General features: G+C 38.3%; 3 protein-coding genes across 3 annotated transcripts; all 3 read left to right on the top strand.

Moving 5' to 3' along the window:
• Nucleotides 1-1369: 1369 nt before the first annotated feature.
• Nucleotides 1370-4052, top strand: LOC122722296 (translation initiation factor IF-2-like). Its single transcript, XM_043952769.1, has 2 exons — nt 1370-1557; nt 3716-4052. The coding sequence occupies exons 1-2, from the start codon at nt 1370-1372 to the stop codon at nt 4050-4052; spliced, it is 525 nt and encodes a 174-aa protein (XP_043808704.1).
• Nucleotides 4053-15526: 11474 nt separating this feature from the next.
• Nucleotides 15527-17808, top strand: LOC110605435 (probable polyamine transporter At1g31830). Its single transcript, XM_021744022.2, has 2 exons — nt 15527-15822; nt 16164-17808. Exons 1-2 carry the CDS (start codon nt 15820-15822, stop codon nt 17622-17624), a joined length of 1464 nt encoding a protein of 487 aa, XP_021599714.1. The 5' UTR covers nt 15527-15819; the 3' UTR covers nt 17625-17808.
• A 3655-nt stretch (nt 17809-21463) lies between these two features.
• Nucleotides 21464-24818, top strand: LOC110605182 (putative ankyrin repeat protein RF_0381). The gene is made up of 2 exons (XM_021743552.2): nt 21464-21697; nt 24006-24818. The coding sequence occupies exons 1-2, from the start codon at nt 21552-21554 to the stop codon at nt 24619-24621; spliced, it is 762 nt and encodes a 253-aa protein (XP_021599244.1). The 5' UTR covers nt 21464-21551; the 3' UTR covers nt 24622-24818.
• The last annotated feature ends 1257 nt before the right edge of the window (nt 24819-26075 follow it).

Here is a 26075-nt window from a genome sequence, read left to right as displayed (position 1 = left end):
GTGGGGTTTTATGATTATGAGTTTTTGCATCCACAGATTAAGCTTGGTGAAAGAAAAAAAAAAGTTTACAGTTTTTATGTATATGTATGATCATGTATGGGATTTAACAGGTATACAGGATGTATGTTAGGCTTGCTACGAGTCCCGGCGACCTTAAGTCGATCTGGATCCTAGCACCGGTAGTGGTCCGGTTTCCGAGTCGTTACAAGAAATTACAGTAAAAACAAGGGAGTATAAACGAGAAAGAAGGAGTGACCGTGTTTTTCTAGAGGCAAAGATTATAGTTGTAAACAAAAGTGATATTTGGAGAAGAAGAGGGGTTCTTATAAGACGATTTTGATGGTAAGCTTTAAATACAGCTCGAGAAACGAGACAACTATCATTAAAGGACTAGGTAGGCAAAGCGACGTGAGTAGGGAAAAACCAATCTCAATGAGCCACATGCTCCAGATCGTGAGAACAATTATCACCTTCGAATATGAAGAATCGAAGACCAGTGAGGGACCTCTGATGTTACACAATGATCGCTAAAAGTAAGCCATGAGCTGTGACCACAAAACAGAATCACGTGGCAAGGATTTGATAAGTTGGTACGCGGTTCCACCTGAAGAAAGGAAGAGCCAAATACCATAACACCCGGTTCATCATCAAGACTCACCCACCTTTAGATAAATTGAGTCTTGGCATAAAGTTACTATTAGTAGATATCATCTAGTAGGTCCGCTATACCTGTAATCGCGGAATTACCGATCAATTAGCCGGTAAGATCCCTTATTAACTAACCAGCCACATTATCACCGGATTTTCAGAAAATGTCATAGTTAACTCCACCTTCTTACAGTATAAAAGCTAATGATTACATAAATAAAAGTACGCAATTATCTTATACAACTATTCTCAAGTTCTACATTCGTCCTTTTCTTTAATTTACTGACTTGAGTGTTGGAATGGCGGAATGGCGGAATGGCTAGGGGTGAGCATTCGGTCGGTTCGGTTCAAAACCGAACCGAACCAAAATAACCGAAAACCGAATTGCAGGATTTTACACAAACCGAACCGAACCGAATAAGAGGAATAACCGAATCGAACCGAACCGATTTGGTTCGGTTCGGTTCGGTCGGTTCGATCGGTTCGATTCGATTTTTAAATTTTTTTTTTTCACATTCATTCTAAAATCCAATTAAAATATTTTAATTTTAATTTTTATAAATAAAAAATCAATACTGGGACTGGGGACGGGGACGGGGACGGGGACGGGGACGGGGACGGGGACGGGGAGTGGGGACGAGGACGGGGACGGGGAGCGGGGACTGGGGACTGGGGACGAGGACGGGGACTGGGGACTGGGGACCTGGGACTGGGGACGGGGATGGGGACGGGGACGGGGGCGGGGGGCGGGGGCGGGGAGCGGGGAGCGGGGACTGGGGACGGGGACTGGGGACTGGGGACGGGGGACGGGGGACGGGGGACGGGGACGGGGAAGGGGACGGGGGCGGGGGCGGGGGCGGGGAGCGGGGAGCGGGAAGAGCGGGGAAGAGCTAAAACCGACGTAGTTTAGTGATTTCGGTTCGGTTCGGTCTGATCGAAATTTTTGAATCTAAAACCGAACCGAACCGAAATCACCGATTTTTTAAAAAATTAAACCCGAACCGAACCGAATTAAAAATAAAACCGAACCAAATTTTTAGTTCGGTTCGATTCGGTCGGTTATTTCGGTTTAAACCGAATAGTGCTCAGCCCTAGAAATGGCTGTTATAGGTACCAATCGCCTCACTTTCTATTTCTTACAGATTTAGCCAATCACAATACAAAACTATTTTCTGATCGCATCAATAAGCTCTTAATAAGTTTAGTTAAATGATAATATAAATTTTTAATAATTTTATTTTAAATAGAACACCCATATAATTATTTAATTAAAATAAATACTTTTAAATAAAATAAAAATAAAATTTGTGATTATTCTATCTAAAAATAAAATAATTCATGAAGTGAATATTTATCAAAAGAAATATTAAATAAAATTAAATTTTAAGTTTGTTCATACTTTATATTTTGTTATAGGTATACTATATAAAAAAATTTAAACGTTTAAGTTAATCTATATTTATATTTTAAATTTTAAATAATAAAATTAAATCTTTTTAATTGTTGGAGAATAAAATTAAATTCAAAAAAGTTAATAGTAAATTATAAAATATAGTACCTAAAGTTTCTTTAAATGCATATTTTTATTTTAATAATATATTTTTTTATTAATTATATTATTTACTTTTTATTACCACTTTTATATACATGTGGTAGATTAACAAAAATTAAAAATATGAAAATATTGATAAACTAAAATATATAATATTTTATTTTATTTAATATTATTAATATCAAATATAATTTTTATATTTAAAATTATGCATATAATTATAATATTGAATATAAATATTTAATGAAATAATTTAATATGTAATACTTATGTGATATTTTATATAATAAGAATTTATTTATAATAATTAATTATTTAATATAATATATTTAATATTATATATGATAAATATAAAATAAATTTATTTTTAATATAAAATTTAAATTAAAGAGCTATATTTTATTAGTCAAATAAAATTTTAGCGATTATATTATAATTTATTATTAATTTTTTTTAAATTTAATTTGATCCTCTTAATTATTATTATAATAAATTACAAAAATTATTTTTTATCTAAAATTTAAAATTTTAAATATAAATATAAATTAATGTAAATTATTGAAAGAAAAAGGAAAGAAAAAAAAAGGCACAGTCACATAATTATGATACAAGGATTTTCATATACACCCGCTCTAAAAAAAAAAGAAAATTGCTTGAGTTTCAAAAAAAAAAATACTAAAAAAAATTAAATTAGCCAAAACATTTTTTTTCCTAACAGCTAAACTTCCTTAAAAATAAAAATCTAGGCCACCACATAGACTTAAGGAATAAGATAAATTCAACCAACTGTCAATGAAGCAAAATTTTCAAATTCTTTTAAATAAATTCATTTTTCTTTTTTTCTTTTTCAATACTTTTTAACCGGTTTAACTTGCAAGCCCATTTATTTGTGGCTGTCTGGCGTGGAGCAGAGGTCTGACGCTTTCGTATGTATGGGTCTATATGACAAAGACAAGTGGCACTGTAGCTGTGAGGCCGTTAGGCATCACTAACGGATAAAAGGAAAAGAATAAAGAGGGAATGGTACCTTCCCCACACTCAAGCTTACACACACATACTGTAAACCTTATTCTCTGGATCTCAGATCATCAATTGGCGCCGTCTGTGGGAAACGAATGAGGTATTTTCATCATCGGAGTTTCCTTTCTTGTAAAACCCACTGAGATCCACAATGGTAAACCACAATGAAAACTACGCTGTTAACACCCCAAATGACTTGAGTTCTGCCTAGGAAGGGCAACAGTTCTCTTTTTCCAGCCCTACAACCCCCGCCAGCCAACCACCAATGCTGCCTGTTCCCTCACCAAGTTCGGCAGGAAACACGCCCCAAAACACCCTTTCCAACCAAGAGCTCCAAACTATAGCTTTTCAACTACAAAACACCGCCCACTGGCTGGGGAAAATGATGCAAAAGAGGGGTCTCAATACCCCATTGAATGTGTCTCCCGTAGTGGAGGCAACCTCTATCGTAGAGCCTCAACCCACCTTCAACCACCCAGCCCCTCAATAAAGCAGTCGCGGTGCCGGAGTAGGAAGCGGAAGAGTTGGTGGAGGGGAAGAACCAATAGCTAGAGTTCATGGAAGGAGGGTAAGGGAGCTTATTGACAATGATGAGGCGGAAAGTTATTCTGCAGAAATGGTCAGGAGGACAAGGAGTGAGGAATGGAGAGAAGAATGCCGCCTAGAAAAGAGGCCGAGACAAGAGGAGGAAGACGTGGATCATAAGTTGCAGAAGTTGAGACAGCAGCTTCTGGCCGAGCTAGGGGCAAAAGAGAACAGCAAACTTTCTTGCCCACCTCCTCGCCTTTCTCAGGGTGGATCCAACAGGAGACTATCACCAAGAAATTCATGATGCCACCTATGACAACGTATGATGGGGCAGGGAACCCAAGGGAGCACATCCTCAACTATAAGACCTTTATGGAGCTGCAGACACTGTCGGATGCCTTAATGTGCAAGGTATTCCCTACAACACTCACAGGTCCAGCAAGGGCTTGGTTCAATAGTTTGAGACAGGGAGTATCAGGAGTTTTGGCTACCTCACCAACATCTTTATCAGCCGATTCATAGCAGGAGTATCAGCTAACAGAAAAACTAGTTATCTGGAGACAGTCATACATAAGAGGAATGAATCCCTGAGGGAGTACGTAGCCCGTTTCAACACAGAGGCCCTACAGATCCTCGAACTTGATGAAAGCCGGGCTGTGGAAGCCATGCAGAAGGGGACCACCTCCCCTGAGTTCTTTGGTTCACTATGCTGAAAACTGCCCACATCCTTAGCAGAGTTGATGAAAAGAGCGGAGAAGTATATAAGGCAAGATGACGCCTTAACAACCAGTAGGTTCGCTAAAGAGGCAGCAGAAAAGGGCAAAGGCCCGGAAGAAAGGAGGTCAGACAGGCCTGAAAGATGGCGTAACAAAAGACCCGAAGTATACAAATAGCCCTGGGACAGAAGAGAGCAGAGACCACTCCCGCCTCGGGTCCCAGAAATGATAACACCCATCAATGCCTCCAGACCTGAAGTGCTCATGGCCGTTCAAGATAAGGAGTTCCTTCAATGGCCCAAGCCCATGAGGGCGGAAGCAAATCGGAGAGATCCTGATAAATACTGTTAATATCACCGCACTCATGGTCACGACACTAACAACTGCTACCAAGGCTAATAAAAAGAGGACATCTCTGAAACTTTGTGAAAAAACCTAAACGAGAGAGACCTCAACAGAATCCTGTAGTGAAAAGACCACGGAGACTGGGAGCAGGACAAGTGAACGATGGTTCCAGTGGGACCATTAATATGATTGTCGGTGGGACCGGAGGTCGGATGAGCAGGAGAGGGAAGAAGAGAGGCCGAGACGAGAAGGGGAGCAGCAGCGAAGTTCTGCAGGTGGTAGAACACTCCCCAGCCACCATCTCTTTCTCCCCTGAAGATGCCCATAGCATTTAGATGTCTCATGATGACGCCCTTGTCATTGAGGCCATCATCCACAATTTCTGAGTCTGAAAAATCCTGGTTGACAATGGAAGCAAAGTAAATCTGCTGCCGTACAGGGTTTTCCAACAGATGGGGATACCAGAGGAGCAGTTAGTGAGGGATCAAGCCCCTGTGAAAGGAATCGGAGGAACCCCGGTAGCCATGGAAGGGAAAGTAAAAGTGGCTCTAACCTTGGGACAGCCTCCCCTGTCTCGGACTCACCACGCAGTGTTCTTGGTGGTGAAGCTTCCTTTGAGTTATAATGCAATACTGGGAAGGCCAATGTTGTACGACTTTGAGGCAGTGACCAGCATTAGGTACTTGACCATTAAATTCCTAACTGAGGCAGGGGTGGGAGTAGTTTGGGGGCGCCAAGAGGAGGCAAGGGCAGTGTACTTAGCCATGATGACAGAACCAGGCTCGACAAGTAAGGGAGTCAACTAGGAAATCATGGAGGTCATGGATGAGAAGAAGGAAGCAAGAACGGAACCTATGGGGGAACTGGAAACCTTCCCTTTATCAGAAGAGGAGACAGACAAGGTTTTTAGCCTTAACTCCGGCCTGACCGAAGAACAGAAAATGACAGCGATGGCTTTAATCTGAGGCCATGCCTCCAGCTTTGCCTGGAAGCCATCAGACATGCCGGGAATAAACCCTAAAGTGATGACCTATAAACTAAACGTCATCCTCGAAGCTAGACCTATCAAGCAGAAGAAGAGAGTGGTGGGAAAAGAAAAGCAGCAGGCCACCAGGGAGGAGGTACAGAAGTTAGAAGAAGCAGGGTTCATTAGGGAGGTCATATACCTACAATGGTTAGCAAATCCTGTACTAGTGAAAAAAGCCAATGGCGAGTATAGGATGTGTATATACTTCATCGACCTGAATCAGGCTTGTCCCAAAGATTGTTACCCCCTCCCTGACATTAATAAAATGGTCAATTCTACGGCTGGTTTTGATTATATGTCGTCTTTAGATGCTATGTCTGGTTATCACCAAATACCCATGGACAGGTTAGATGAGGAGAAGACCTCGTTCATAACGGAGGATGGGACTTGTTGTTACAGGGCTATGCCCTTTGGGCTAAAAAATGCTGGAGCAACATATCAAAGGCTGATGAATAAAATTTTCAAGGGGCAGATAGGAAGAAACGTGGAGGTGTATGTAGATGATATGGTGGTAAAAAGCCAGACCTTTTAGCAGCACTTGGCAGATCTAAAAGAAGTATTCAGGGTGCTAGAGCAGTACAGAATGAGGCTAAACCCGGCTAAGTGCGCTTTCTTCATCAGAGGGGGAAATTTTTGGGATACATGGTCAGCGAAAAGGGAATTGAGCCAAATCCAGAGAAGGTAGAAGCCATATTAAGAATGTCTGAACCAACCTGCGTGAGAGATGTACAGAGACTCACAGGAAGGGTGGTAGCACTTAACCGATATATGTCAAAATCTGCAGAAAGGTGCCTACCATTCTTCAAGAAGCTGAGGAAGGTCCCAAACTTCAAGTGGACTGAGGACTACTAGCAAGCTTTCAAGGAGCTCAAACAGTAACTGAGTTCGCCGCACCTATTCAGCAGCCCACTAGCCGGGGAAGAACTCTTGATCTATCTGTCAGCCTCAGAACAAGCCATCAGTGCTGTGTTAGTAAGAGAAAAAGGGGGAGAGCAGAAGCCAGTATTTTATGTTAGCAAAATGCTCAAAGATGCTGAGGTCAGGTATTTAAACATAGAAAAGTTAGCATACGCCCTGTTATTAGTAGTGAGAAAATTCAGAGTGTACCTCGAAGGCCATCAAGGAGTAGTGATGACGGACCAGCCTTTAAAGAAGATCCTCCACAGGCCGAAACGTCAAGACGGATGCTGGCTTGGTCTGTTGAGATCGGCCCGTATTGTCTGCAATACCAACCTCGAACAACCATCAAGGCACAAGCCCTTGCTGACTTTATAGCAGAATGCTCCTTTAACAAAGAGCAGGTAGAGCTCAATAAGAAACCTTCAGAAGCAATGGAAGAAAAGAGCGAACGGCAGCCCTCGCGAGAATTCAGCTGGAAGCTATATGTGGATGGAGCATCTAGCGCTGGGAGTAGCGGTATAGGAGTAATGTTGAAGGGACCGGAAGGGTTCAAAGTTTGTTATGCCCTATGACTAGAGTTCAGTGCCTCCAATAATATAGCAGAGTACGAAGCCCTGATAAACGTAATGCTAATAGCAATGGAAATAGGGGCAACCGACCTCGAAATAAACAGTGACTCCCAGCTGATGGTCAACCAAATAATGGGAGCATATCAAGCGAGGGACCCTACTATGTAGAAATACTTAGCAAAGGTAAAAGCCATTGAAGCAAAGCTCGGCGAGCAGGGAATCATTGTAAAGTATCATAGAATACCTCGAGAAGAAAATGAGGAGGCGGACCTGCTCAGCCGAGTATCTGAAGAAGAGTTGGGACAGCTCCAGACGAGGTATACATACAACATATTAACATTCCCGCCTTTGACAAAACGAACGCTATAATATAGGTTGAGGAAGGGCAAAGTTGGATGACCCCGTATCTGGAATATTTAGAGAAAGGAAAACTTCTAGAAGATAAAGCCGAAGCAAAGAAAATAGCAGCCCGAGCTACCAATTATCAGACAATAAGAGGCACACTGTACAGAAGGGGGAAATCTAGCCCGTGGCTTCGATGCGTAGGCCCAGAAGAGGCAACTAGGGTTATGAAAGAGATTCATCAGGGAATATGCGGGGCTCATGAAGGAGCAAGAACATTGGTGAATAAAATTTTCAGGCAAGGATACTACTGGCCCACAGTCAAGAAGGAAACATAAGAATTTGTTAGAAGATGTGATGTGTGCCAAAGGTTCGCCAATGCAATCAACATTCCAGCCACCCCTCAATCTAGCATATCCAGCCCGTGGCCGTTCTCACAATGGGGCATAGATATCCTGGAACCTTTTCCCAAGACCATGGGACAGAAGAAGTTCGTAATAGTGACTGTGGAATATTTTTCAAAATGGCCAGAGGCTAAGGCAGTTCCCACTATCACAGCAAGAAAAATGATAGATTTCGCCTGGGGCAATATCATCTGCAGGTTTGGGATAACGAGGGTGCTTATATCAGACAATGGCAAGCAATTCGACTACAAGACCTTCAAGGAATTCACAGGAAATATGGGCATATGGCACAAGTTCTCCTCAATGGCCCATCCTCAAACCAACGGCCAAACAGAGGTTACGAACCAGGCTATACTCCAGGGATTGAAAAAGCGACTGGATGGATCAAAGAGGAACTAGGCAGACGAGCTCAATAGCATCCTGTGGGCATTCCGGACCACTCCTCGAACGCCAACGAAGGAAACACCCTTCGCACTGGCATTTGGGACTAAAGTTGTGGTTCCTATCGAATTGTAAGTCCCCACTCACCGGGTTCAGTTCAACAACGAAGAAACTAACAATGACAAGTTGAGAAGCAATATGGACGCCCTAGAAGAGATCAGAGATGAAGCGCAAATAAGAATCGCGGCATACCAACAGAAAGCAGCTCGTTATTATAATCAAAAGGTTAGGGAAAGGAGCAAAAATGTAGGAGATTTGGTACTGAGAAAGCTGGAGGCCACAGGAAATAGAGCTGCAGTAGGAAAGCTGGCACCGACCTGGGAATACCGTTTCAGAATAATCAAAGTAGTCAAGGCAGGTGTATATCGAATTGAAGATATGCAAGGAAATGTAGAGCCTCACGCATAGAACATTCAACACCTGAAGAGGTACTTTTCCTGAAATATAGATAATGTAATATGAACACTTGTATTCTGAAGCAATGTGAATAAAGTAGACTATGCAATTCAAATCAAACAATGCCATTTTGTCGTTACCCGCATTATTTTTCCTTAAAGAAAACAGAACAGGCATTAAAAAAGAGAAAAAGAAGACCTCAGTGAGGTAGGTGACCGGGCTTAGAAAATGACTCGACACCACAAAACGGCTGAGACAATGAAGCGACAGTAAGGCCAAAGAGCCTGAATCTCGTGCAAAACCTCCGTGAGATAGGTGACCGGGCTCAGAAAATGACTCGGCACCACAAAATCGGCTGAGACGATGGAGCGACAGTAAGGCTAAAGACCCTTAATCTTGCGCAAAATCTCGGTGAGGTAGGTGACCGAGCTCAGAAAATGACTCGGCACCACAAAACCGGCTGAGACGATGAAGTGACAGTAAGGCTAAAGGGCCTGAAACTTGCGCAAGATCTCAGTGAGGTAGTGACCGAGATCAGAAAATGACTCGGCACCACAAAACCGGCTGAGATGATGAAGCGACAGTAAGGCCAAAGAGCCTGAATATTGCGCAAGACCTCAGTGAGGTAGGTGACCGGGCTCAGAAAATTACTCAGCACCACAAAATCGGCTGAGACGATGAAGTGACAGTAAGGCCAAAGAGCCTAAATCTTGCACAAGACCTTAGTGAGGTAGGTGACCACGCTCAGAAAATGACTCGGCACCACAAAATCGGCTGACATGATGAAGCGACAGTAAGGCCAAAGAGCCTGAATCTTGCGCAAGACCTCAGTGAGGTAGGTGACCGGGCTCAGAAAATGACTCGGCACCACAAAACCGCTGAGACGATGAAGCAACAATAAGGCCAAAGAGCCCAAATCTCGATCGAGTCTAAGAGACTGGAGAGGGATAAAGCAAGCCTGAAAAGGCTAAGTCCCGAGTTGAGCTGCATGAGACTGAGCTCGGGAGAACCAAATGAAAGAAGGACTGAGCTAGAGAAGGCCAAATGAAGAAATAAAGGCTATGAGTTTCTCCTCACCTAAAAGACTGGGGTAAAGGGAAGGTACGAATATATGAGCAAAGCTACAACCTCAATTTGACTCAACACAAAGATAAAGACAAAGTCAGGGATCTGACCTCGGCATGAAATCTGAGGCATCTGAAAAAAGCAAAAGATAAAATCCGAGCTCGCCAGCTCCCAGAGGGACAAGCTTGAAGTTAGGGCGAACCCAGTAAAATAAGGGAGAAAACAAACCACAAAAGGATGGGCCCTGCAAAAAGAGGCTCACAAATGAAGAACACTCAATAAAGGTAAATAGAGTCAGAGAGACGAACTCCCAGCCCGGAGCCATGTCCAACACATGAAAAACTAAATCAGCTAAGTAGAAAAGACACGAGAAGTCCGAGCTCACTTTCTCAATGAGGCACGCAGTCTAACCCACTCCGATAGTTAGAAGGTTATACTTAGAAAGAATAAAGTGCCTAAAACCAATAAGACATCTCTGTATACGTTCGAGCTTGCAGTGTTGATAAAGTTATGAAATAAAAACCAAGAATGCCTTTACAAAATTAGAAAAAGTTTGCAAGCCAGAATGAAGAGAGTGAATTAAGTCTTAAACAGATTGAACGGTCCAGTAAAGCCAGCAAGACAGACAGAAGCAAAGAATAACCCAAATGCAAGTGCAGACAAAGGCAAGATCTCATTCATTGAAATTCAGCACGCAATTAAGCACTAAAAGCAAAAGGAAAGAGTGCAACACTAATATGAAAAGGAACAAGTCACTATTTGATTCAGTCATCTAAGATTATGGGAGGAAAGATTGTCCTTAGAGGACTAACATCAGTAATTACATTGCTATGACTATTTACATCATCTACAGAACTATCCCTAGGGAGTCCGGCGCCCATAGACTCCTGTCCCTCAATACCCACAAAGGGCACAATTTCACCTCCCGGAGGCCCAACGTCTTCTCCCTGAGGCCCAACATCTTCTCCTCCAAAACCAGCGTCTTCCTCTTGAGGTCCAGTTGTCGTACGAGGAGCTCCTTTAGGCAAAAGGTTGTCATCCTCCTCATAGCACACCTCCTCGCCGCCAGAATCTACTTCAGGAGCTCGGAGGCGAGCCAATCGGGTGGAGGGGGCATCCCTAGCCTCTTTTAGACCCTGGTTGAACCCAGTGGTGAACATACGGAAGGCTTTACTCCATATCTCTTTCTTCATCGCATCAGAAGCCTTGAAATCCACAAGTCACGCCTCACAGGCCTCCTCAATTTTGGCCTTTAGCTCAAGGGAGTCGTTGTAGCGCTGAAGGCGATCTTCATAGGCCTGCTCTATTTCAATTTTCAGCTCCGAAGAGCCTTTATATTCCTGCAAGCACTTCTGGCAGGCCTGATCGATCTCTGCTTTCAGATCAGTAGACTCTTTGTACTCTCGCAGGCACTCCTCACACGTTAACCGGACCCTGTCCTCAGCAAGTTTGGGGTCCTCAAGCAGGGCGGAACATCTTCTTTCTAGGGCCTTAACTTCTTGGCAGAGTTGTTGTTGTCGAAGCTTTGACTCCTCTGCTGCCAAGGTCAGGTCTTTCAGACTCTCAGTACGCTTGCCAAGCTCCTGCTCGAGGACAATAATCCGAGCTAGGGCCTCGTCCCTTTGGGCCATCACCGTCTCACAACGGACTTGGACGTCATCATGATTTGCCTTGGCTGTCTCATACTAACGCCAGGCCTCCTCACACTGGGCCACGGCCTCATCCCTCTAGCGATGGGCATTTTCCAAGGAGGACAGCTGCTCCAAAACTTCATCACGGCGATCCTCTGCCACAGCTGCCCTCTCATCAGCCCTCTTGACAGCATCCCGGGTCCAAGCCAGCTCCTCTTGGAGGGTTTTCATGTGCTCCTGAGTTGTAGCGAGATGACCCAAGGCGTCGCTTATCACTGCAAGGTTCTCCTCATGGCGGGCCTCCTCAATCTGACGATCCACCGAGCTTCGAAGAGACTAGTCACGGGCATCAATCTCCATGAAGAGGCCCATCACCTAACAAGAAAAGAAAAACTGTTAAAATAGAAAACAATGGGAATAAAGTACAACCCAAAACTAAAGAAAACAGCTCATCATAAGGAGCATCTCCCTAACTGTGTCCCCGAGCTCCTCCCAAGTCCGAGAACGGAGCGCTGCTTGCTCCCAGGTAGAGCTGGCTAGAAGGCAGGTAAGGCAAGCAGGCATGGGTCTGAAGCCTCAGTGGCCCCACCAGACATTCGCTCCCGTAGTAACTCTGCAACAATGCTCACCGGAGACTGATGGGTGATGTCTTCTGCGTTCAGAATCTCATTATCAGGGGTAGAAAACAACAGCTCCACAGAAGACTTCTCCTTCTCAAGGGGAGGCAGAGTTGGAGCCGGTTGCTTGGAAGCACGAGCCTTTTTGGAAGCCGAAGCTGCAATGGGAACCTTTGCAGTAGGAGCTCGCTTACCAGTGGCCTCTTTTAGCGCAACAGCACCACTGGCAGAAGCCTTTTTGGGACGAGGAGCAACAGAAACAATCTTGGACTTGGCTCCGTCCTTAGAGGTGCCCTTGCCAATGGGGTCGACCTCAGCTTCAACCACTGGGGCGCCCTCGCCTGCTAGGACGACCTCACCTCCACCCTCAGGAGCTCTCTCTTTGGTTGGAGCGGCCTCGATTTTCTCCCCAGGAACACCCTCAAAAGTAGGAGCTGGCCTCAGTCCTCGCAGGCTGCACGTCCTCAGCTAACTCCTCAATCACTATGAGCCCCTAGGAAGATGGGGTGGGGGCCTGTCTGGATTTATGGACCTTGGGAGATCGAGGAGAAGAACTGGACTTGCTACGGGTAGAAGACTTGGCGGCCCTAGAATGAGAATCCTTCGAGCTCGGTCTGGGAGCATGGGAGGAAACCGGGGCAGGAGGAATGGGTTGGCCCACCGATCTGGGGGAGATGACTTGGGCGACCTTCCGAGTCGCTTCAGCCACTGACTACCCAGCTCGGAAGGCATCTAGAGCAGCTCTCATGCTCTCCCGAGATAAAACAAATTTCTTCGGGGGCTTGATTTTGTCCATGGGAATCTTGAAAGCTGTGAAAAACAAAAATTGAAACAAGTTAGAAAAGTATTCGACAAAAATTAAAAAGGGAAAAACAAGACGGTAAAACAGAGTAAAATAAAATACCTGCGTCCTTGCAGTCTTGAAGACTGGACACGGACATGCATTTCTCGACATCATACTTTTGCTTAGCAGAAGTCAGCCGAAGAAAGCCGATCTATTCAGAGAGGCTCAGCTGAGGGAGATCATTGCAACCTAGAGGGACATCCCTCCAAGAGAGATCCACCTGCCAAGACAATCTGGAGCCCCCTTTCAGCTCTGCCCAGCCTTTGATTGAGTCTTTATGATCCGAGAAAATGGACAGCCCTCCTCGGGAGGCAAAATAGTAAAAACCCTGAACCGCCCGGACCAGCAGGAAAAAGGTGGCAAACAAACGAGCTATGGGCATGATACCCCAGCTCAGATTGACAGACTCAAAGGAGCACATAAAAAGAATTGAATTGGGAGCAAGCATCCGAGGAGTTATTCCAAAATACCGGAAGACCTCAATAAAGAAAGGTGAAAAGGGAAAAGTTAAGCCATACTCGCGCTGTTTGACAAAGAAAACTAAACTGCGGTCTTTTTGAGGGTCGATTAGACCGAATGGAGGAGGATCGGGAAGAACGATCCTCTCATTAGGAAGGGGAGCCCGGATATGAAAGAGAGGGGTATCCAGATACTCTCGGGAAAAGAAATTTACCAGGGAAGAGGAGGTAACATTAGACTCCAAATTCATGACATCGGAAAGTTTAGAACCTTCCATGGCAGAACAAGAGACGTACCTTGAGGATGGCTTCGCAGGAATACGAGAGGAATGAGATGCGCAGAGAGCAAGTGGAGGAGAAGAAGTTCTGCAAGGATTTGGGGGTTTTGAATTTTGAAAACAGTAAAGCAAGGAAAAGACGTTTTGATGGGAACCGTCCTAGAGCCGCGCGTCATAATGAGTTCTAGGAATTTACCCCATCATCACTCATGTAATAACTGATGAGGAGGTAAAGGGGCAATTGATAACCACTGAATTTCACCATCCCAGTACGAGGCCAGACCCGCGAGGGCAGTATTGGTTCGAGGCCCACGAAGCCTCTCTGATGGGCCGACCTGGCTTCTTCAGCTCTAACTCAGTCTTGCCAAGTGGATTGGATCACTCATAAACCCTAGCTTGCCCGCCACGAGCTCGGCCCTGAAACGTGACAGGAGAAAGGACAACAGGCCCAGTCACTTTGCAGCCCAATCTACACACGCGGGGGGAATTAAATGGCCGTCGGACATGGAGCATACGTCTGACGCTTTCGTACGTACGGGTCTGTATGACAGAGACATGTGTCACTATAACTGTGAAGCCATTAGGCATCACTAACGGATAAAAGGAAAAGAATAAAGAGGGAAGGGTACCTTCCCCACACTGAAGTTTACACACACATACTGTAAATCTTATTATCTGGATCTCAGATCATCAGTTTGCATTATTAAAATTTAAGTAGAAAATAAATATAATTCATTATTAATATAAAATTATATAATATTTAAACATTTTTTAAATTTTTTATGACATTTTTATAATAAATTTATTTGGTTTATATGTAATAAAATTATTAATTTTATTTAACATGCATTGTAAAATTTTATATTCGTTATATCACTTTTAAATATAATATAAAATTATATTATAAAAAATATTTTAATATTTTTATTTTTATTATAAAGATCATAATATATATTTTATAATTTAATTTTATAGTAAGATATTAAAATTATAATATTATAATAATATATCAATCAATTTCTAATTTATTATTTATATATATATATATATAAATCAATTTATAACAATAAAATTTAAAATAAAATCAAAATAGAGAAAAATATTTCATATAAAATTATATTATTAAAAATACTTTAATGTTTATATTTTTATTATAATTTAATTTTATAGTGAGATATTAAAATTATAATATTATAATATTTATATATATATATATATATAAATTTTAATATATAATTACCTCGTAATTTATTACTTTCACATATTTAAATTAATTTATAACAATAAAATCTAAAAAAATATATATCAAAATAAAAATAAATAAAATATTATAATTAACGTATGAGATATGTACGGAATGAGATATTTTTCTTGATTTTATTGATGATATATAATATTTTTTTATTTGAATTACTTTCAATAATGAGAATTATGATATGTTCATTTTAAAAAATTTATATTTTTATAGAGTGGTTTAAATCTTAATATATTTAATTTAGTATATATTTGATAAATTTTATTATATTTTATAATTAATTTTAAAATAAAAATATTTTTTTAAATAAAAAATAATATTTTATTATCTAAAAAATAATATACTGTAGCCTTGAAAAAAAAAAAGACTTAATTAAAAAAAAATAAACTGAATTTATTTAACCATTGAGCAAATAACTAATTTCCATTTCAGGAATAACATGAAAAGCCATTTGTTTTTTGTCGGGCAAGTGATGCCATGGAATTGAAACATCGGAAAAACGACCAAGTCTACTTTTACTCGGACGGCTAATTCTACGTCTGATTTTGAACGGAGGTGATGCCCTCCTTTTGTATATGAGGCTTTATCGTATTGATATAAATAATTTATGCTAAGTGCATTACTTGGCATATTTTCAACGATAAGTCTTAAAGCCCACGCACTACCCCACTGCGCACGCAGCACTCCACAATACGCAGCACGCCCCTCTTGGAGCTTTGAAGGACTCACAATCCTAGGTTTCACTCGCTTCTCAACCTCAGCGATGTGGGTTTTTTCGTTTTCATGGTATGGTTTCTCACTTGTTTCAGTTTCCCTATTCCAGTTTTTTTGCCGAAAGTTACTTTATTCAGTTTTTTAATTTGGGGGGGGGGGGGGGGGGTTGAATCTTGACATGGTTGTTGTGATTGAAGCTTTATCATCTTTATTTCCTTATTTAATGCAATATGAGAAACCCATTCAATAATTTGTTGAATAATAGCTTATTCCATCAATGATTTTCATAATTACATGGTAGTTGCTCGGCAGCTGAATCTGAATGTTTTAAAGATTATGTTTGATCTTGATTTACTTTATTTTTATTTCTTTTTTTAATGATTGACTTGAATAAAACTTGATATTGAATGCAGAAATTGAGGAACTCAGCTTGTCGGCAACCTCCAATTTCAATGGGAGACTACAGTGATGCTAATTATGTCGATATCAATGAAGTGCCTTCTTCTCCTAGGTCATCCGACTTTAAGAAAGTATCACTTTTACCTCTTATTTTTCTTATCTTCTATGAGGTTTCCGGAGGTCCATTTGGGGTTGAGGACAGTGTCCAAGCAGCTGGTCCACTGTTGGCTCTTCTTGGCTTCTTGTTCTTTCCCATAATATGGAGTGTACCTGAGGCATTAATTACAGCTGAGATGGGAACCATGTTTCCGGAAAATGGAGGTTATGTTGTGTGGGTTTCGTCTGCATTGGGTCCCTATTGGGGATTCCAGCAAGGATGGATGAAATGGCTAAGTGGGGTCATTGATAATGCCCTTTACCCAGTTCTTTTTCTTGATTATTTGAAGTCTGGAATTCCAGCATTAGGTGGTGGCTTGCCAAGAGCTACAGCAGCTCTAGTTTTGACGTTTGTGCTCACTTACATGAATTATAGAGGCTTGACAATCGTGGGTTGGGTTGCCGTTCTTTTAGGGATCTTTTCAATTCTTCCTTTTGTGGTTATGGGACTAGTGGCATTGCCAAAGTTGGATCCTTCAAGATGGTTTGTGGTGAATTTGCGTGATGTTGACTGGAATTTGTATTTGAACACCCTCTTTTGGAATTTAAATTATTGGGACTCAATTAGTACACTTGCTGGGGAGGTGGATAACCCAAAGAAAACACTACCTAAAGCTCTTTTTTATGCTTTGATATTGGTTGTTCTTAGTTATTTCTTCCCACTATTGGCTGGCACTGGTGCCGTCCCACTCAACCGTGATTTGTGGACTGATGGGTATTTCTCAGATATTGCTAAAATACTTGGGGGAGTTTGGTTGAGATGGTGGATCCAAGGAGCTGCAGCTATGTCAAATATGGGAATGTTTATAGCTGAAATGAGCAGTGACTCTTTCCAGCTTTTGGGTATGGCTGAACGAGGAATGCTGCCCGAGTTCTTTGCTAAGAGATCCCATTTTGGAACACCTCATATTGGGATTTTGTTTTCAGCTTTTGGAGTGATTTTGCTATCATGGCTAAGCTTTCAAGAGATTGTAGCAGCAGAGAATTTCTTATATTGTTTTGGAATGATATTGGAGTTTACAGCATTTGTACGACTAAGGATAAAATACCCAGCTGCATCTCGGCCTTACAAGGTTCCTGTGGGAACGATTGGGGCCATTCTTATGTGCATTCCTCCAACCATATTGATTTGTGTTGTTTTAGCTCTCTCCACATTCAAAGTAATGGTTGTAAGCCTCATTGCTGTGGCAATTGGCCTTGTGCTGCAGCCCTGTCTCAAGTATGTTGAGAAAAAGAGGTGGATGAAGTTCTCTGTCAGTGCTGACCTGCCAGACCTTTATATTGCTAATCAGGATAGCATTTATTCCTGGCTAGATTAACCAACACTTGCCTGCATGCTGGTGCTTAAATGTCAAGACCAAAAACCCGTATGCTGTTGCTTTTCTATTTGGAAACTTGATTATGTTTATTACAATATAGAGCAGCTTTGTTTTATAAATCTTATGGTCTTGTTAAAACATTGAGGGCATCTTCGTGTTCTATAAGCATATTGGTTTCCTTGCATACTCTGGGAGTATCTTTATGTTATGGAAGCACAGTGGTGTTGTTAAATGCTTAGGAGCATTCATGCGTCTATAAACACATTGATCTTATTAAATGCATAGGAATATGGGGCCAAGAGCTATTTATCATCCTTGGTTTCGATAATGGAGGGAATTGACGATTGAAAGTTTAGAAGAATCAACACTTATTGACTTTTTGTGTGATAAAACAGAGAAATTATGTTCTAATTGATTTTAGCTTGTCCTTTACTGTTGTGTTTTAATATTTCATTATTGAAATGAACTTCCATATGCAGTACTGCAGCTGCAATAACTATTAAGTGACTAGCTCTAGCTATTAGACAAAGCATGTTCATTAATTTGCTCTCTTACAGGTTAGCTCTACAAAGTTTGCTGAAAATTTATAGCTTTCCTCTTGAGATTTTCACTGCATATATGTGTTTGTGGGTGATTACTCATTACATGGGCACAACAATGGAAAAATTGTTAATTCGGGTTTCCATTAGTTTGCAAAACATAGTTTCCCATCAGTTTGCATAATATAGTTTTCTTAAAAGTCTACTTGTGTATCTTATCTCTTCTTCTTCTTCTTCTCTGCCTTTTCTTCCTTCTGCATTTTCTCTATCTCTCTCTCGATCGACAAATTCGAGTTTTGCTTCTCTCTCAACAAATTCGATTCTCTCTATAAATTCGAATTTTATTTATTTTAAATTCGAGTTGAATATTAATAAATTCATTTACATGTTCAATAATTCTCTTTCAATAAATTTAAGTTTTGCTTATTTGAAACGTGAATCGAGTATTAATAAATTTATGTAATGATACGACTAATAATTCAAAAAGCAAATAAATTAATTTACAAATTTTAATGGGTTTTAATTTAAAAATAATATAATTAAAATTTTAAATATATAAACATTTATGAGTCAACTTGTAACATTTGCAAATTTGAATCTTTGAATTTTTTTTTAAATAAAATATTTTCTGGATTTTTATATCTAGTACTGATATATTCATAAAAATAGAAATAAATCTAATTAAACTTTTTTTTCAATAGTTAAATAACTTCAATTTAATTTTTTACCCAATTAAACCTTTATATTTTTTTAATTTTAATAATTTTTTTTATAATAAAATTTGTTTTTAATTTTAAAAATCATTGGCTATGTTTATGTATTTTTTTAATTTTATGTTAATTAAAATACTAAATTTTTTATATTTTAAATTAAAAAAATAATATTTTATTATTAAAAAACAAGAGTCTTGTTTAAAAAGAAGAAAATAAAAGGGGAGAGGAAAATAATTATTTTCCTATCAATTATCTAGAAAATAATTTTTGATTCACTTTTATTTTCCACCACTTCTTTTCTTTCCCCTCCAAAAACATTTGAAAGAGTTTAAACATTCCAATCAAACCACGAAAAATAAGTATTCTATTGGAAAATAATTTCTTTAAGAGTTGTTATCAATCAGTCTCAATCATAATACTCTAAAATAACTAAACCATATTTTCTTTTTTTTCAGCGTCATTTAAAGTTGATATTTTTTCAAAAAGTTCTTTTTTTTTTTATTCTCAGCCTCAAACCTTAAATCTATTGATGGTAACAGATAAGTTTTCACAGGAAATTGAGCAAAAGTAGAGAAATTAATTTATTTTATGCGTGTATTAATTAGTTATTTTATTCATTTTATATATTATAAAAAGTTTTAAAATAATTTTTATATAAAAAAATAATTAATATATATTTTTATAAAAATAAAAAATTAATTAATAAGTTTTCTTATATTACCGAAATTAAATAGTAAAATATTAATAATTAAAAATAATAATTAATAATTTTTAAAAATTTTTAAAAATAATATTTTTTCATATTTAACTGATTAGTAAATTTTTTATAATTTAAATATAAATTATGCCTAATAGATTTTTCAGCCAAAATATGAGCGGTTAGAGTAGTATCGCGACGAATCCATCTAAAATAAATATTAATTCTAGAGTTTAATAAAAATTTACAATCATTTAAAATCAAACTCATATATAAGATAATTTAGTAAAAATGTTCATCAAGTGCCTGTCTGAACCCTTACATAAGGTAAATTGGCAAAAATGCTCATCTTTCTTTCTCATTTCTCTAGCATAAATCATTAAAATCTCCCGAATAAAGTCACAGAAGAGAGTTTGCTTCTACGAAATAAAACTTGAATAAGGTTCTAAAATTGACGCCGTCATTGCGATTCCGAAAACCCATAATAACCGGTAAACCTCCATTGAACATTATCTTCTGAAACAACCGAAACAATAAAATTTGAAGAAAAGTCAACCCAAAAATAGACATATGACTCTTTCAAATTAACGAAAAGTCAACCCTAGAAATAGACATATGACTATTTCAAATTAACGAAAAGCCTCCTTCCCGTCATTGTCTATTGATTGAGAAACAGCCATCAAAATGTAAAAAATTACGAAAAAATTCTATACGAGAACTAAAAATTTTAGTATTTTTTTACCTTTTTTTAGTATCATCATTTATTCGGACTGTACTCTCCTCATCAAACTCAAAATCCCTGACCAATTTAGTCGACATCTCGTTATAATAACCAAAATGGAGGTATTTAATCAGAATGCAAAAATTAGAATGAGTTAGAGAGGTTTTCATTAGCCTCATTCACTATATTTTCAAAATCAACATTATTAAAAAACCGAAACAAATATCTTTTCATCTCTAATTTCATAATAGATATCACTCTAAAAGATATCATAAATCTGTCAAAGAGGTCTGCATATTCTGAAAATTGTTTAGATTGTATGTGAGAAATATCCCCACCATACAGAAATCATAAGTAACGATTGGAATATCTCTAGAGCTCTTTATAGGAACAATAACATTTTTTTCATCGATAGTCAATTGACACATATCCTCTTTCACGTGGAAGGAGAAAGAAAAAGTTAAGTTTAAAAAAGAGAAAAAAAATTAGAATATCGAATTATAAAGGGACCACATAAGAAAACTTATTGAGTTTTCACTATTAAATCAAATTTATAATTAAAGTAAATGTTAACTAAATAGGCTTTATATTTGTATTATACTTTATTGAATAATTTTTAGGTCATCTACGTTATATATATATATTAATATTATTTTTTCTGGATAAACATTTTCCGGCACATAAATGTTCAACGATATGAAAATTCGTAGTATTATTTAAGTTAATTTTTTTTAATAAAATTTACAAGACGTACATAATGAACTCAATATTTATAAAATAATTTCAAAATGAAAATGCCTAATAATGTTGAATTATGTTATTTCTTATTTAAAATCATATAATAAATTTAATATTAATGAGTACTATTTCTTAAGTTATTAATGTAGCCGAAATTGTTAATTTTTTAAAAAGAAAAATTTTAAAATAGCTGGTGTTTATGCTGTCATTTCGATACATAAATATATATATATAATAATTATAAAATATATTTAATTTTAATATAAAATTTAAATTAAAAAAATTATATAATTTATTAATAATTGCCATCTTTTAAGAGTATATTATAATTTATTATTAATATTTTTAGATTTAATTTAATTCCCAGTAAATTAAAAAAATTCCTAGAGGCCCAAATAGTAATTCACTCGATTTGTTTTTTAAAACTAAATTTGTCATTAGCAAGCAAACAAGTCGGGAGAGTTTCTGAAACTGCGACACAGGAGCAGTAAATCGAGCGAAAGAGGTCGAAAAGAGAGAATGGGAAGAGGGCCAAGGGCCGCAGCAGGCGGCGGCGAAGTGGACCTTCATGCAGCCGCAAGGTCCGGTGACTTGAATGCGGTTCAGTCAATTCTCAGGTCAAATCCTCTGGCAATTAACTCCAGAGATAAGCACTCCAGAACTCCGTATCCTCACACTCTTTCATTTCCATTTTCTCGTATTATCTTTAGCTTTTCTCTTTGCCATGTTCACAGTAGCATCTTAAAGTTTTCAATTTTAGTCGGTTTTCTTTATCTTCTTTTCTTAATTGCTTATTCATAGTTGATTCTCTGTACTAATTATAGTCCCTTTGGATATTTAGGGTTTGAATTGTGGAGGTAGTTTGAATTTGAGTTTATTTAGTTTTTTTTTTTTTTTTTCATTTTTCCCTTCAAACCCAAATCCAATCCTTCATTTCAAATAACCGAATATAGATGAAGGGATGAATTAAACAATTTGTTCGTTGAAGTTCAGCCATTGTCTAGCTGGACTATTAGAACTCTAGTTTAGCTTGCAAATAAAACAAAAAGGATGGGTCAAATCAGAAAGCCACGATGAAGGGTATCTTTGTTGAACAAAAGAATAAACAAAGAAGAAGAGAAAAAATATCATTTTATAAATTTTTTGAATATCACCTGCCATGGTCATGCTGTCTTTGAATAGTGTTTCAACCTAGGATACTCAGTTCACCACAGTCCCTGAATTCTGTGCTATCTAGAGTTCTTGAGAGTGAAATTGCCAGGGAAGATACTGTAATTGTCGTCCTCTTGATCACCTCACAAGCATTTATTTTGGCTCACCCCAATTTTTTACTTGATGCTTCCAGAAGTCGGTTCTATCTCTCATCTTGTCATTCAAGTCCAATGCCTCTACTAGATTAGAGAAACTCACGCTAATTAGATTTCTTGATTTGGATTTTGCTAAAACTGTCAATATTTGGTAAATAGATATAAAGATAAAGGAGAATTGAAACTTGGATAGCGCTTCTTGGATTAGTCTATTACCCAAATCGATGAAGTGAGTGGGTCTGAAAGAGAGTTTCTTTAGTATATGGGTGATGCTATGTCATCTTTGAATAGTGTTTCAAATTCATGACACAATTTGCCACACGCTCCTTGAAATTTTGTGCTGTCTATGTATTAGCTTGCTTGAGAGTGAAAATTGCTGCAAAGTGATGAGGTGAAACTTTATCGAGTATAATTTCAACTTTGAATCTTGTACATTTGACTAGCAGGGTAGACACTAATATATCAGTGCATTTAACTAGATCTGAGTCTTGGATCTTATTATAATTGCCAATACATGGCAAAGAGATTCAAAGATAAAGAGCATTAAAAGTGAGTGACTTAATTTGGATGAGGCCCTAACTACGATTTCTGAAGTGAGTGGGTCTAAAAGAAATATTCTCTATTTATGGTTATGTTACAACTAGATTTAGAAGAAGGGTTACCTTTGTCTGTCTGTGTCTAGATGTGTGTTTTTCGCGTGTGTGTGTGGAGAGGGAGAGAGAGGGGGAGAGAGAGAGAGAGAAGTGATTAAGTGAGTGGGTGATAATGAGATAAATGTGTAAAACTTTATTTTGTTGACTTCTTACGGTCGAGGATTGCACTACCACATTGGCATTGGAGACGAGCTAAATGTATGTGCCAAAATTCTATTTAGTGGTTAGTAGGTATCATTGTTTGCCAACACTGTTTGTTTTTTCTCTCCCCCCACCCCCACCTTTCTCTCTCTCTCTCTCTCCTGTTGTGTGTATATGTTGTTACATATCCTTTGGAAAAGGCATTATTAGTGCATCCGCCCATATGATCACATGCAATATTAATTGTTCTGAGATTGTTGGGTTGTTTATGACTTATATTGTGATGATAATCACTTGACAATCCAGGGCAGTATTATACTGGAACTCATCAATAGCATATGACATATGTGTCCTTATTTCATGTAGAGGTTCTGGCATGGTGCTCCCCGGAGTTTATTTTCACGTGAGATTATTTCTTCTAAAGATTTTGATGACCTGACTTCTTCAGGTGATTTATGCAAATATTTTACTTGGATGGTGACCATGACAAAAGTGAATGTATTTAGTGTACGACTGCCTAGGCAGTTCACTTCCATATGCATTTGAGAATTGGAGCTCAGGAGAAATTTTTTATTTTTGGTCCTTGACAAATTAAGCTCTTTGTATAAAGGGAATTACTTGCTAATCCATGGTCAAATGCGTGAATCATTGAATACTTTCCATTTAAGGAACCTAGGAAACTAAGCATGTCAACCTTTATTTTTGGGCTTTCACTTTTTAGTTTTATTATTTATTTTTCTATTATTTTTTGTCCTTGACATTTGCAGGTGATAATTATCAGGGTCATTTAATTAATGTTAATCTCTAATGTGAACTTTTAAATTCCCAGCCTTCTCTTTTGTTTCGTTGACAAAAGTGACTTTGTTCCATAGATTGCATTTAGCAGCATGGTCAGGGCATGCACATGTGGTGAGTTATCTCTGCAAAAACAAGGCTGATGTTGGTGCTGCTGCTATGGATGACATGGGTGCAATTCATTTTGCTGCACAAAAGGGTCATTTAGAAGTTGTCCGGACTCTGCTTTCCTCCGGGGTCTCCATCAAAACTTGTACCAGAAAGGGCCTAACCCCACTTCACTATGCGGCTCAAGGTTCTAATCTTGAGCTAGTCAAGTACTTGGTGAAGAAAGGTGCAAGTCTTGCCGTCAAGACAAAAGCAGGGAAGACCCCTCTTGATCTTGCGAGCAGGGAAGAAATCAGCATGTTTCTGGAAGAATGTGAGCGGTCACCTGAAAAGCGAAATGTGAATGCAAAAGAGGAAGCTGAAGAATCTAATCCAAAACCATCATTGCCAGAAGAGCCAGAGAACACGGGTGGAGAATCTCCTGTTATGGAAGATAACGAAGAACAAGACAGTGAAAATGTCAATAAGAGGAAGGACGAAGAAAGTAATGATACTAAGGAAACCTCTTCGGAACCAAAAAGGCAAAGAATCAAACTTAATCATCTTTTAAGTGCAGATGATACTCAAGAAGATGAAAATTTGTAAGGAAAGATTTTAGCAGAAGACTAACCTTTTAAACGAGCAACCAAACAGATGCTGCAGTTTACGTTGTTGTATGATATGAGGTAATTTCTTGTGCATTTTTGTTCGTTTTGCTTCCTTGCTGTATTATTGAATGATTAATGCACGCAACTCCTTTATAAGTAATTTAGCCTTTTTATAAAATTTGTAAGAATCGTGTATGATTTTTATTTTTTTTTAAATAAAAAATTTTAAATTAAAAAATAATTAAATTCTTTTATTTCAAATAGAATAGAAGAATAGATAGAAAAGAAAAAGAAATCAACTAAATTGTATTTTTATAAAATTTTTATTTTTTAATGCAGTTAATTAATAAATGAAAATACTTTTTATTCTTTTTTATTGAGAGAATTTTATTAGAGTTTTTCTCCATCATGTAAATGGTTGTTTACTACGATTATAATTAAAATTATATTCTTATTTTTAAATAGTTTTTTATTAAATAATTTTTTTATATAAAACCAATCAAATATTATTAATCATAGACAAAATCCAGTGAAAGTAAAGGCTTAATGGCTGAGAGAGCCTCTTCAATCCATACATGGAAATGATCTCTACAGTAACCCAAATGAGCCAAGGCATAAGCGACCCTAGTTTCCATTGCTTTTGACAAAAGACCATGAGATGGGAGGAAAAAAGAACGCAATCCCACAAAGCCATTCTCGAGGCATTACTGAAGGTATCGCTAGATCTGGATAATTAATACACCCTTTACAATCTGATGATTCGGCTCAGACTCAACTCTGCTGCAAGTTGTAATCTAAAAGTCATAGTTATGGCCTTCGAGACAGCTGGATTCCAAAAATCATCAACACATTTAGATGCACATTGCCAACACTTGACCTTGACTATCTTGAAAAATTACTTCAAAAGCAATCAAACCATCCCCAACAATTCCAGTATCCACATTCATTTTGGCGAAGCCCATTGGAGGGAGCATCCATGTGTCCATTGTCACTGAATCTCCCTTAGCATCATCCTCAAAAGTGGTCGAAAGGAGCTGCGTATATTCAAATTATTTTATTTAATAATTAATTGCTTAAAATATTAAATACTAGAGCCAAAAATTTTGGAATTCCATGATAGCAAAATAAGTTACTAATAACACTCCGTATATTTGCGAAAAATATTTTACATTTGAAATTTTTTTAAAAAAAAAATTTTCTAAACTTATCTTTCTATTTGCCTCCTCTAATTCATTACTCCTGTGAGTCTCTTCCTGCCCTTTATCCCCTAGCCTGCATTTTCTCTTTTATCTTAGCCTAACATCCTATTTTTATATTCTCTACTTTTATGTCCAATCCCTCTACATTCTCCACATCAAACATACCTCTATTCATAAAGCACCGTTTGGCTCAAATGACATCATCTTTCATCTTCTAAAATAATTTCATCAAGGAATTTTCCATGTAAATCCA

This window comes from Manihot esculenta, chromosome 17 (genome assembly GCF_001659605.2).
Source record: "Manihot esculenta cultivar AM560-2 chromosome 17, M.esculenta_v8, whole genome shotgun sequence".
NCBI lineage: Eukaryota > Viridiplantae > Streptophyta > Magnoliopsida > Malpighiales > Euphorbiaceae > Manihot > Manihot esculenta.
Note: the sequence above shows the minus strand (reverse complement) of the source record. Positions and strands in the feature narration are given on the sequence as shown.